We start from the raw sequence: 13,599 nt of genomic DNA on the forward strand, positions 1-13,599 counted from the left end.
TTATACAATATACTTAATGTAAGCAGAGATGTAAACAGGAATGTCCCTATTTTTCTCCTCATTGTGAGGAAGTCATCAAAAATTGCAGTGTTCTTAAAAATTGTTAACAGTACAGAACATATTCTATGTTTTAAAATTTCACATTGTGTATGTATGTAATATGTGTGTGCAGAAAATTCTATTAAATAACATTTCTGCATTAATTTTTTTCCTATATTTTGTGTAGAAATGAATTTTTTGCACATAAAATGGTTTATGTATGTGCAAGTGCAGAAAGTAAGATCTATTGGTAAAGAAACAAGATTGGATTTGGCAATCCATATCCAGGTTTTGAATTTATTGAAACACTGCAATTGTTAGAAATAAGATCAAAATTTCCAGAAATGTAGCTATGTGAGACTATTGTGACAGAATCAACAAAGGCTTATACAACCAAATCATGTAGTGTAAAATTTGTGTATTAGTGTCCATTTTATCAGAGGCATGGAGAATTATTTTTATTGGCAATTATACTCCCTCGCTCATGCACACATTCTTGTTTGAGTTATAGTAGGACTGTGACATTTGTACATAAAGCTATCATGCATGGGAACAGCTATCTGTACCTTGAATCCCAATATAGAAAACAAGAGCAACAAATAAAGATTGGAGCCAACATCAATATCATCATCATCATCATCATCATCATCATCATCACAACAACAATAACAATTACTACTATTATTACTATTCACAGTAACAGCAGAAAATTGTTTTAGGGCAACCATCCTGGTTTTGCTATGTGCAACCTAACATCTGTAACAGAACAGAAATCCAAGGTGCCAAATATGACCTAAATGATTAAAATGAAACATAGAATGGTTCAGAGACATTCTAGTTCAGTAGGTTCACATTGTTGTTTTTCTTTGATGTCCTTTTGTTCATGAAACTATTGAACTATACATTTATGATGTGATTTTTTTTTGGCTCAGGCAGCAATCCACAAAAATAGTGCTTCTGAGGTAGAGTGTGGGACTTTTGAGACCTTCTCCCTTTTTCCAAAGCTTTCTATCCTACTCTCAACTCAGCTTCTTTCTGCCTACAAGAACAAGTAATGGGGCCACTATGGGTGGCTGTAGAGTGTGGAAATTGTCTCCCATCAAAGCTTTTTTTTATTCTTCTATTCTGCCAGTAGATATTTGGATCCTGTCTGTGGTCAGTAGCTAATGGTTAAATGCATTCTGTCACTGAGCTTTGTGACCAGATTGGAGCTCTTTTTCATTCCAATGTCAGTGTTTAGATACACCTTCAAAGAAAAAGACCTCTTAAGATCTAATATATGACTTAATGAAAATATAATCAAAACATTCACCTGTGCTAGTTCATTGCTGTCCACAAGACCATTGTTGTCTGAATCATAGTATTTAAACATTTGATCCACCAGTAATTTCTTCAAAGCCATTTTGTCTTCAAAACTTCTTTCCCTTGTTTGTAGCATATATCTTCGGTTTTGTAGATCTAGCAGAAGATTTTTCATCTTGTTGTATTCAACAGACTTACATTTGTCCCCTGTCAAAATAATGTCATATGTAAGATTATCTGAACATCAAAAAGGGGTTTGTAGGGGGGGAAAACAGGTTAGTCTTTTTAGCGTGCACTAATGTTACCATTTAATCCTGATCTTTTAGCATTTCTAAATGCACACAAACCTAGATAGACACATCAGGAAAATAAAAGCAAACAATAATGATGAATTTTAAGAATGGGACTGGCATCTTCAGGAGTGCTCAATTCGATAGGTATGTTAGCATTAATCAGCCTAACAAATCATCAGAGACAGTTTGGAACACTTTGTTTTCCAGAACAATTTGGTCCAGAACATAAATAACAATAATACAGAAAAAAAACCCTGACAATCAGAAGTCTGGGTAATATAATCGTGTGCATAAGTGCAAAACATTTTAACTTAGTCGGTAAGGCATATAACATAACAAAAGAAAATAACTTCAAAATCAGTTTGAGAGAAAAGTGAAACTTCCACTGAACTTACTGTTCTACTTTAAAATGTCAATACAATTACCTACCTAATCGTTATGCATGGAACTTTTACTTTTACTTACAGAATTCAATCACTTCCTAACTATGACATTTTTCATATGTCTCGGAAAATAATTTCAGTTCTAAAGTATGAAGAATGGGTCAATTATAGACACTAATAAGGCTCACAAACAGAAGTAGAAGAGAGATAGAGAGAACTGTCACCACTGACATGTCAAACTAGCCTAGCATAAATGATAGTATATGGATGATGGGGGGGGGGGGGGGCAATCTTAATTAAAATACATCTGTTACATCTATGATTTATTTAAAAATAGTAATTAAGCTCATACTAGGATTTGTATGACAAAATAATTCTGGTATATAGACAGCATCATTCTTTAGACTAAAGGTCTTGTGTTGATTAGTGAACAATTCTACATGCTTACGACCATTAAATGAATGATAGCCATATACTGCTGAAATCTAGAACTGTTATGAACAGAATTGGCAATTTTTTAAAAAGAAAAAAGGAATGGCATATGTTTCATGATTTTTCATAGTTACTATTAGAGTCTGATTTTTTAGCTGCTGAAAAAGGATCTAGTTATGACAGATCATATAATGACATATTCATTTCTATTTAATGTTCTTGATATATCATGTTCTGTCTATTTGTTCAATCACTGTCACCAAGGACCCCATCTTTGTTGCTAGCACTGTCTCTGATTTCATGTCACTGTCTTATCTTCAGAGCGAAGCAATGTGAGAAGTGGTCTGAATTTTTTTTCACCTAGATGTCAGTTTGCCTCTTTCAGTAATATATTAAAAAGCCAGCCTCTTTGTTTTTTTTTTTCTCTAGCTCTCTTTCTAGCACACCCTAATCTACTATAATAATCCCCATGCCAATGGTTTTCTGACAAGGGTTCATTTTTAGAACAAGAAGTTGTTTCATCTCATTCTCAGTAGTCCATTCTCAGCAGTTCTAGCATACACATGTGTGTACATATGTATATTTTTATATATTGTGTGTTAGAAGACACACATTGGTAGCTCACTCAAATGAAGAATATTAGCTCACTCCAATGAAGAAAAATATATTAGATTGTAAATATGAAACACTAATCAAATTTGTTATTCCCTAAAACAAACAAGCCAAATAAGAGAAGTGAAGGAGTTTTCTGTAGCTGTGTCTTACTAAAAATGTGTCCCTAGGAGGAACATCTTATGTTAGTAGTGTTTTCTTTCAGGTGCCAAGCAGACAATGGGAGTTACTATTGCAATTGCGTTACTGTATGTTATTTTGTTATTGCATTCATATTTTTTTTCTTTTTTGTTAATGTAATTTGATGCTGTTGCTTGTTGCTTATGTTTTGGTTTTATTTTTTCTGTAATATGTTTTTCTGTAATATGGGGCTTGGCCCCATGTAAGCTGCTCTGAATCCCCATCGGGGAGATGGTGGCGGGGTATAAATAAAGATTATTACTATTACTATTATTATATTACTAGTAGAAGCAGTATTGCGTAGGATCCTTTTGAAAAGTTCTTTTTTGGACCGCAAGTTCCAGAATCCCTTAACTCAGCATGGCAACAGAAATTCTGTGGGCTATTATCCAGAAAATAGCTTTTGCAAGGTCTGGTTTTTGCTACATCACTGTCCCCAATCTGTTTCCAGAGCCTATTAGCGAAGCTATATATTAGACAAACTACCAACATTTACACATACAATTTTGATGGAGATGTTTGGAGCACTGCAGTATGGTAATAGCAGTAATTTAGTTCAGCATGTACCTGCTCACTGAACTCGGAATATTATCCTGCTTTTGAATTGCAGTCAGAGCTATCCACAAAGGAAACATCCAACATATTTTCCATTTCAGTCAGAAACTTATACAAATCAGGTCAATATTTAAACAACTTGCCTGAAAGCCTATCATTATGATAATAATGCATAATAATAATGGCAATAACTTCGTGTAAAGGTGAAAAAAGTTATGAGCTAGATCATCTGCAGGTGATACACATATAATTTTATGTTTCTTCTCTAAAATTCAGGTTGCTATCTTAATTAAGATACTCCCTTTTTCTACTATTGCCCACAGACATCTGTAAACCCACTTGGTTGACATTTCTTTCTTTCTTTTCTTCTATACTTCACTTCTTTAGCACACTAACAACATTTGCCAGTTACACAGAAAAGATACAATGCTAATTGTATCAATTTCTGGAGGAAGAAATCGCCATAACACGTGTAATGTTTTAGTTTTGGCCCACAAGACAACCAAATGGAGTGATAGAAGCAAAATCAATATTGGGGAGAGAAAGGGTGTTTTTTTCCAATGATAATCCACAGACTTTTTTGTGTGTAGGCGGCATACAAAGAAATAATTTATTCTTCCGCAGGTAATAGGAAAACATTTTATTTCAGACAAACTATTTCATAACATGTATCTGTTGTATCCCAGAGCAAGAACACCTCTGACCTTAAACACCACACCAGTGCAGTAAAAACAGCAAGCAATTTATTGAAGGATATATGTAAGCAAAGCAAAATAATAATAATATAGAAACAGTATAGTCCAAATCAGTATTTTCCAAAGGGTAGAAATAGCCCATGAAAGATGCAAAATGCAAAAGAACAAGACAGCATGGAGATCCAATACCCAGAACAGGAACCTGGCAAGATATGAAACATGACATTAGAAACTCACTTGGAAATAAGACCATCTTGAAAATCCAGCGTTGACAAGACTGAGCTAAAATCCTTTTCTTGTTTCACATAAAGCTTTTCCTGTCCCATGAAATGAAAGGAAAGCATTCTGTTTGCCCGTACAACCCAGTAAGAATTTCTTATCTCTCTTTTCTAGCAGACAGGCTGACCTTTGTCTTAGTTTACAAAAGTCTTGTTTTCTATCTTCATATTAAATTCTGCACTTGACAAAACATCCTCAGAAGACAGTTTCTCAGAGAAAGACTGCTCTGGGACTGTCCCGGAAATTTGATCTTGGGAATCTACAGGAGAAGCACTATGTTCATGAGAGACCTCGGGCCTCTCAGCAAGGCCTGGGCTTGACTCAGGCTTAGAAAAACTTTCATCCCTATTGACATCAGACACAGGCCAAGGAAAACCGTCATCCCCATTGACATCAGACACAATCACAGGCTGAACTACAGACTGTACTACAACAGTATCTATATCAATTTTTAGAGAATTAGTGAGAATTTCTCTTGGCTAGTGAGCTGCTGTGGTTCTTCCACATGTCTCTCAGAAGCTACATACTTACACTTACATCTTCTCTCATACACGTCTGTGGAAAATAGTAGAAAATGAAAGTATTTTAAATGACTATTAGAAATGAAAAATAAAATTGATACCAGCTGTAGATGATCTAGCTCAAATACAGAACCCTCAAACAGACACAAGTAACACTCCAGCAGCAAATACAGTCACAATGACACATTGACTAGCTGAAAAACACAGTGGTTTCCCAATAATTGATTGAAGAAAGGGACTTGTTAAGTTCGAATTTCATTCTTTGATGTTTGTGTCTTTGATGTTTTTGTCTGCTTCCTACAAAAAACTTGTAATCTTACCCAATAGTGTGCTTATTCCCTCTAAAGCAAAAAAGAACATTTGACTTTGACAAAACATGGTCCAAGTAGGTCTGGTTGAGGCAATTCATTCATATAGCCTTAGGACTGGAGAACACGGAAGCCTCCATATGTCGTTGGGTCTCAAATTTCCATGATTTTGGCCAGTCAGCTGACACAGACACACTGGGAGAAGAAGTAAAAGTTCCCCAGGCTTTCTCATATATGCATAAAGAAGATTTATGAATACATATGGATGCCTCTTTCATATTTGATTTGACCTTGAGAGGTAAGCATAACTAATTGAAGCCAACAGAATGTATAAATGGACATTTAGATTACTAACATATGATGAACACACTGTCACTAATCAATTAATCAATAGATGAGTGTTGCTGTACACTAAAGGTCCTGTTTATCCTAACTGTAAGAATAGAAAATCAGAGTTCCCAGAAAATTGTGAAAAGAAGTCTAAAATGATCAAGAATAATTCGTTTCTCATGAAAAGATAGATCACAAATTCTTTAAATCTTTTTGCATATTCTACAAGAGTAGAATAATGGCCACAGATTCAGGTCAGGAGAGGCAAAGAGAAAATACTGTTTTGCAAGGTATAAAACTAATTTATTTGAATTTGCTGCCAGAGAATGTGATGATATTGAATTGGCCACTGGCTGAGATGACTTTAAAAGGAGATGAAACAAAAGGAAAATAATAAATTTGGATCTTACAGCCATATAGCACTCTTATGTTCAAAAGTATTACAACTCTACATAACATTAGTTTCTAGTGGAAAATTTGTATAACCCAACATCACTAAACCACTGCATGGGATATAAGACATCTAAGTATTATTTCCTGCAAGGTTCTTTTTGTGGCAGACATGAATGGGACAGACAGAAAGCCAGTTCACCTTTTGTGGTGACTTTTACTTTCAGTCACATCACCACCACCATGTTTTGTCCCAGGCTTTACCACGGTAATGACCAGTTGTGTAGGTTAGTACCTTAGAGAAAGGTTTTGTTGGAGAGTTTGCCCACAGTCTATAGGGTGTTTGAGCAGCATAGGAACTATAAATAGGACGTTTTGCTTGTCAGACAGTTTAATCCTTGGCCATAAATAGGAGGCTTGAGACATAGGCTTTGGCAGTGCCTTGGTTTTGTTTCTATTAAAAGAGGTTAGTCACTGGGAGATATGGTTCAGAAGGATTTTCCCTGCACTCACAAAGGTATTCCTTGAAATAGTACAGGATTTTGCCTTCCTCATATCAATATTTGTTAGTTTGTCATTTAATTAGACTGCTCTACATTTCTATCAAGGTTTTTCTTTGTAGTGAAACTCAGAGATGTGACATGCAGTGGATGAGTTTCATGTTCCCTATTTGGAATTCTGAGCTATCACTTTAAGTCTGAAAACCATCTCTGGGACTCACCTTGCCAGCCAACATCAAAGTTTACAGAACTCTTGCCACTTCCACCAATGTTATGCCACCAAGGAGTACTTTGCCCCATAACTCAGCATGCAGGAGAGGTATCCATAGATGTTTGTTGCAGCATATTCGGTTACCAGATAATGGCTGGATAGGTCTCAGCACAAGCTCCTACTCCTTAGCAACATAGAAATGACTATGCCAGGAGCTCACAATGATTAAAATGTAAGTTTTGATCAGATGCATTGGAAGACAAAGCTGTGGCTTTGTCCCTGATGCAAGATCTCATCCTAGAATTGTAAATGTGTAAATTAGAATAATGTGAATAGTCAACCTGCTACATGTAACCCACAGTAAACTATGTAGCACAACTCACTTCAGTCTCTTTATAAAACTTTATTTGTATCTCGCCCTATCTCCCTTTGAGGACTTAGGGTGGTTTCTAACAAACAAGGCAAACATGTAATGCCAATATCAAAGACAACAACCATAAAAATGTAAACAGAAAAAAACAAACATGATCAACAATTGGGTCACACCGTTTACAGAAAACCCCCACACACAGATAGATATCTACATAAAAACTCCAACCATCACCCAAGTCAAAAAAGAAGCACAATTAAAGCCTCGGCAGACCATGCAAAAAGAATCTGCGAACCCCACCTCCTCCAAGATGAACTGAACCACCTAAACTGGGCTCTCCAGGCCAATGGATACTCCACCTCAGACATCAAAAGAGCTTCAAGACCAAGAACAAGCCACAAGAGTAAAGATGAAGATCCACCCAAAGGAAAAGTGTTCCTGCCATACATCAAGGGAACCACTGACCACATAGGGAAGCTGATGAGGAAACACAACATACAAACAATCTACAAACCCACCAAGAAAATCCAACAAAGGCTACGTTCAGCAAAGGACAAGAGGGATCCTCTCACCTCTGCAGGAGTCTACCGTATACCATGCAGCTGTGGACAAGTCTACATAGGGACCACCAAACGCAGCACCCAAACAAGAATCCAGGAACATGAAAGGCACTGCAGACTACTCCAACCAGAGAAATCAGCCATAGCAGAGCACCTGATGAACCAGCCTGGACACAGCATATTATTTGAGAACACAAAAATGCTCGAACACTCTCACAACCACCATGTCAGACTACACAGAGAAGCCATTGAAATCCACAAACATGTGGACAATTTCAACAGAAAGGAAGAAACCATGAAAATGAACAAAATCTGGCTACCAGTATTAAAAAAAATCTAAAATTGCAACAGCAAAACAGCAGGGAGAAAAACAGGCAGGGACATCTAATCACCTTTCAAGAAGAGTTTGCTCCAGGCACTGTCAGCCCATTGTATGCTAATCAAGGTGGTCAGTGGAAAAACTCACACCCAGCCCAACTTACAAAAGCCCTTTGTCTCACCCTGGTCATTCCACAGATATATAAACCCCCTTTCCCCCATTTCCAGCAGACCTCACCTCTGAGGATGCTTGCCATAGATGCAGGCGAAACATCAGGAGAAATGCCTCTAGAACATGGCCATATAGCCCGAAAAAACCCACAAGAACTGAGTGATTCCAGCCATGAAAGCCTTTGACAATACATTAAACATTAAATTATGACACTAAACATTGTACAAGTTAAAATTAAGCAATTCACACCAAATTATAACCATTTAAAAGTCAGTTTAGCCAGGGTAAGATTTTGCTCATGCATTTTCCCACACTTATTCTACTCATTCTTAAATAAATAGTTTTGAAAAGAAAATATTGAATGATTTTGGAATATTGCAGGTTCTGAATCTATGTTACATAATCTTTCAATTAAATCCAAGCTTACAGTGCTATAGCCATTACTACCAAGTGAGGGTTTTTTGTGTGTGTGCTCGTGTGTGTAGGTGTGTGTGTGTAGAAAAATAATAAATTAGAACATGATTTTGGCATTTGAACTATCTCTTCTTTCCCTTTCTTCTTATCTAGTACTTAGCAAAAAGAAAGAAATAAAAATGTTAAAATTAATGTGTTAAATTGTTAATTCATTAGTTTGCCTGCCAACATGGTTTAATATCATAGATTGCCTGGACCCAGCAATGAGTTCTACACTTCGATGAATTATGTATTCCAAATTATTGCCATTTGTTAGGGAAAGTTTTGATCTCTCTGTCCTTGAACCAATAAAGCAGGAGGGCTTCTGCAAAAGGAGGACCAGGACTGGAGTAAATGTACCACATGGCTCTTTCCTGCTTACCTTGTTCTAATTTGTCTTCTGCCTCATGTGATCTAGAAGCTAGAGAATTGGGAAGAGAACAATGAACCCATTGCTAGAATGAAAAGAATGGAAAATCTTTGTATTGAAGGAATCTGTTGTTTACTTGCAGAAACTCTTCAGTCATGCCTCTTTCATAAAGTTAGGTCTCATTTGCTATGAAGGTTAATCCCCTTCCCTGATTGTTAGTCTGTACAGATGTTGCTGGAGTATTTCTGGGTAGTGAATAGGGGGATAAGTTATCTGGTTTTTATTCTACCTATAACTTTTTTAAAAAAATGAACAAACACATCTACTTAGAAATACTATTGAATTCAACAATAGTCCTGTGGCAAGAAAGAAGGAGGTTTTAGAGCTTTGCCAGCAAGGCCCAAGTATTAAAGTAAATATTTTGGGCAGCTTTAATGAATTCATCAGGCTTTGAACTACTTCGATCCCTTCCTGGATATTTGGTGCAAACACTCATGATGTCTCATTTGAATAGTCAGACAAATAAAAAATGGATGAGTGCAAACATGTACATATTGACAGTGAGCGTGGGGAAGATGAGAAGACAACACAGATCAGTGACAAAACCGAGATGAACAGAGGACTAACTGGGCCCCTTCAGTTCAAGGCATTTTAGAAATAAACGATGGGAAGAAAACAAAAATATAATGTTAGCACTTGTCTGAATCCAAGATGCCCTATAGCTGCACAGGAATTGCATTTCATTAGGTGTCTGGCATATAGCTGTGAGAATGGTGAAATGACTGATCCATGTGGAGGTAATATGTTATGAGTCCCTTCCACGAAAAATCATCATGCTATCTAGAAACTGCACTGAAGGCAAGTGCTAGAAAAATTACTGACTTCGCTTAATGAAAACTCAATTAATTTACTATACTGCGTTGTTATATGCCTTATTATAAAATTAGGTATTGTTCCATTATCCAGGTGGAGGCCACATGGGAGTGCTAGAGAGAGAAGGACAGTCCATTTTAGGGGGGCGTGGGTTGAAAGACTTACATTATTTCCCCATGCTTTCTTTTTATTTCCCCTACCATTGATGAAACAACCATTGTTTATTATATGGGGGGAGGGATAACCAGCAAAAATGGGGAAAATAGCTTTCCTCCTCCAATTCTCCCCCCCCCCCCCCACATAAAATTAACTAACCTGCTCTGTCTATGCCCCCTTTTGGAGTCCACCAGATAATGGAACAGTACCTGAAATTCAAGCTAGTAGATATGAGTAAATGTAAACAGTAAACGGAAAGGAAAGGTCCATTATAGCTATTAGAAAGAATGAGGGTTTGTAAAGCTCATCTCTCAAAGTCAACATATTTATTTAGGAACAGGAATACTACTGGTGGATGAAATCAAACAAATATCTAATCTAACATTTTGTTCCTCCAGTGGATAAAGACATATGAAAAGGTAGTTTAGAAGCAAGTTATAAGTACAATTACACTCTGTTGTTGTTTGCCTTCAAGAAATTTCTGACATATGGTCAAGCTAAGCAAACTTATCATGAGGTTTTCTTGGCATAATTGCTCAGATGGAGTTTGCCCTTACCTTTCCCTGAGATTGACAGAATGTGATTTGCTCATGATCACCTGTTGAATTTCAATGGCTGATTCAGATTCAAACTCTATTTTCCCAGTATCCTAGTCCAACACTCACATCATTATACCATGGTTCTTGCATTCTGATACAAGAAACAATATATAATGGCAACAACTGATGGCCATTTAGTATTTGCATAAAGGCAATTTGCATATGAACATATGTAAAAGGGTCCTGCATATGGATCTTCCCATTGTGTTTTTTACAGTTAGCATATAGTTGGGGTATTAAGAAACCAAGGTGTGTCTGTGAGTTATTGGATTTCCTGAGAATTTACCAGATCAGGGCCTATGAATATCCCATGTATGATAGTACACACACACACATATACATATACATATACATATACATATACATATATATATATATATATATATATATATACTTACAGAAATAAATAAATGCAGGCATCACCTACGATGCATAGTTCTCCCAATGTGTCTTTTTTTGATCAAGGAAAGTGACATGGGAGAGGAAAATATTTTGGATTTTTTGTTTAAAGTTGTAAGCAGAAAGAAAATGTGATTGGTCTCCTCTAGACTAGAGGAGAGGGATATAGCAACTGCGGTTTTGTGGGAAGAGGTTTCATTTGCCTACTTAGTAAGGGGTGTGTTTCAGGGCAGAAAGAAGATGGGCTCTTGAAATTTGAGTGTGATGGTAAGAGGTGTCCTCTACTTCCATAGGTTGGGATGAGCAACTGAAGCCCATTTTTATGTGACAATCTTAGTGGAGAAGGCACAGCAGCTGATGAACTCTTTCTCTTTGTGTTTTTGCATGGCAGGTAGCAGAATTAGAAGGCCCTTGTGGTCTCCATCTCTAGAATTCGCTCTCTTCCTCCAGCCTCCCCTAGGACTTACTCCATTTGTCAAGTCTGCTGGAGAAGGAACAGCAGAAACACACAGTTCTGAAAACTTTTTCTTTGTTTGTGTGCTCCTCCAAGGAGCAATTGTCACCTTATGGCAAGTCAGCTTCCCCTGTCAAGCCCCCTTGAGATCAGCACTTCTTCCTATTCCAGCTGTAGAACATCTGCCCATTTCTCTTGCATACAACAGGTAAGCTCTGACATTTTATGCTTTAAACTTCTTTAAAATTTGTAATGAGTTGTGCAAAAAGTAACTTTGTGGCTACCTCAGCTCTGTCAAAACACATGTTCATTATCTCCCTATGGAACTAGCCTCCCTGATTCACTTCAGTCTCGGTTTAAATCATAAGCCCAGGAAAGCAACCCAAATGTAAATCAAGACCTACTTTTTATATTATCCAACCCCATTGATACAACCAATCACTGTTTGGTTTGACATATTGAGCCAGTAAAAGAGCACTATTGATCAGTGATGGAATAGATAAGCATGGAAAATATGCAATTGAAACTGACCTTGATAAGGACACGTATGGCCGGTTTTCTAGAAATTAAAGAAAAATGTTGTGCATTGCAGTCAGCCTATATGAATGCCATTGCTTCAAAATATTCCATTGTTCAAGATATAAAAGGTTATGCAAAAATTGTTTATTCTAAAAAGTGGAACTATACTGAATAAAAGGCTAAATGATTGTGCTGTTAAATGAAACTCCTAATGAAAGATAATACAGCTAACCTTTCCATCCTGTGTGCTTTTTGCATAATTTTAAAGGTTTCTTCAAATGATTCATGAGTTCAAGCAATTTGTGTTTTGTTTCTCACCCATCTCTGCCATAATTTGCTTTTCAGTACTTGTGATTTATGTCATCCTTTTTATTGGCTTCAAATAGTGGCTAAGGTAATAAATCCACCTTCTCCTCACATACCCATGCAGAAAAAAGTTATGACAATGAGCCAACAAAACTGTCATTTTTATCCCTATTCTGTATATGAAGCAATTATTCAGAACTGGTGCCTTTTTATCATAATATAAACTTGATGAAACATTTTGTCTCCTTATCTTCAACAATCCATAGCACTGGTGTAGTAGTTACATTGGAAATAGCTATAGATCCAATATTCAAAGTGCTATAGTTTTTGCTGGTGGGCTTTATGATGCTACACCTAAGGAAGTTGTACATTCTGCTTCAAGGATAGGAAATGGTAGAACTCCCAGAGTCTGCCCCCCCCCCCCCTGCACACACACATTTCTGCATGTTGTACTCCTCAGCATGGCAATGTATACTTTATCTCAGAATGACATTCTTATTGTCACATCAGGCCATCATTATGGAAATGACTGGACTGACTATGAAGATATGGGAGTGGCATGGGCAGGAGTGCTTTTGATCATTGCGAAGTTTCTATATAGATTTCTGAGTGCTACTGTGGGTGTGCTCCTTATGAGCTTAGTTTTGAGTACATTTATACTTTTCAGTGGTAATAAGATCATGGTGGTTGCAAGGGATGCAGACCCTGGTGGGTGGTTAACAATGAAGCCCCCATCTGATGGAAACTGTCCTCCCTTGCCTTACAGCTTGAAAGTGGACTAACTACAACACTACAGTAAGACCTTTGTATCCACGGGACTAGTATCCGAAGCTTTATTTAACTGCATTGGACAAAATATGTCATCTCTAGACATTTTTAAGATCTTATAGCAACAAACTTATAATATTCTTGGGTAAAACCCAATTTCATACTATTCATACCATGTCCAGGGACATATTGTTCCACAGATGCAAATATCATACTGTACATACAGTAGAACCTTTCATTAGTTAACAGATC

At 36.8% G+C, this 13,599-nt stretch overlaps 1 protein-coding gene across 4 annotated transcripts in view; it reads right to left on the reverse strand.

Annotated features, from left to right (window-relative positions):
• Nucleotides 1-13,599, reverse strand: part of FSTL5 (follistatin like 5) — a 445,346-nt gene that overhangs the window by 186,246 nt on the left and 245,501 nt on the right. For all 4 annotated transcript variants that reach the window (XM_060778765.2, XM_060778762.2, XM_067468703.1 and 1 more), the window contains one exon: nt 1,352-1,548. In XM_060778765.2, the coding sequence (XP_060634748.2) occupies nt 1,352-1,548 (197 nt within the window). The remainder of the gene's footprint in view (nt 1-1,351; nt 1,549-13,599) is intronic.

This window comes from Anolis sagrei, chromosome 5 (assembly GCF_037176765.1).
Source record: "Anolis sagrei isolate rAnoSag1 chromosome 5, rAnoSag1.mat, whole genome shotgun sequence".
Taxonomy (NCBI): domain Eukaryota; kingdom Metazoa; phylum Chordata; class Lepidosauria; order Squamata; family Dactyloidae; genus Anolis; species Anolis sagrei.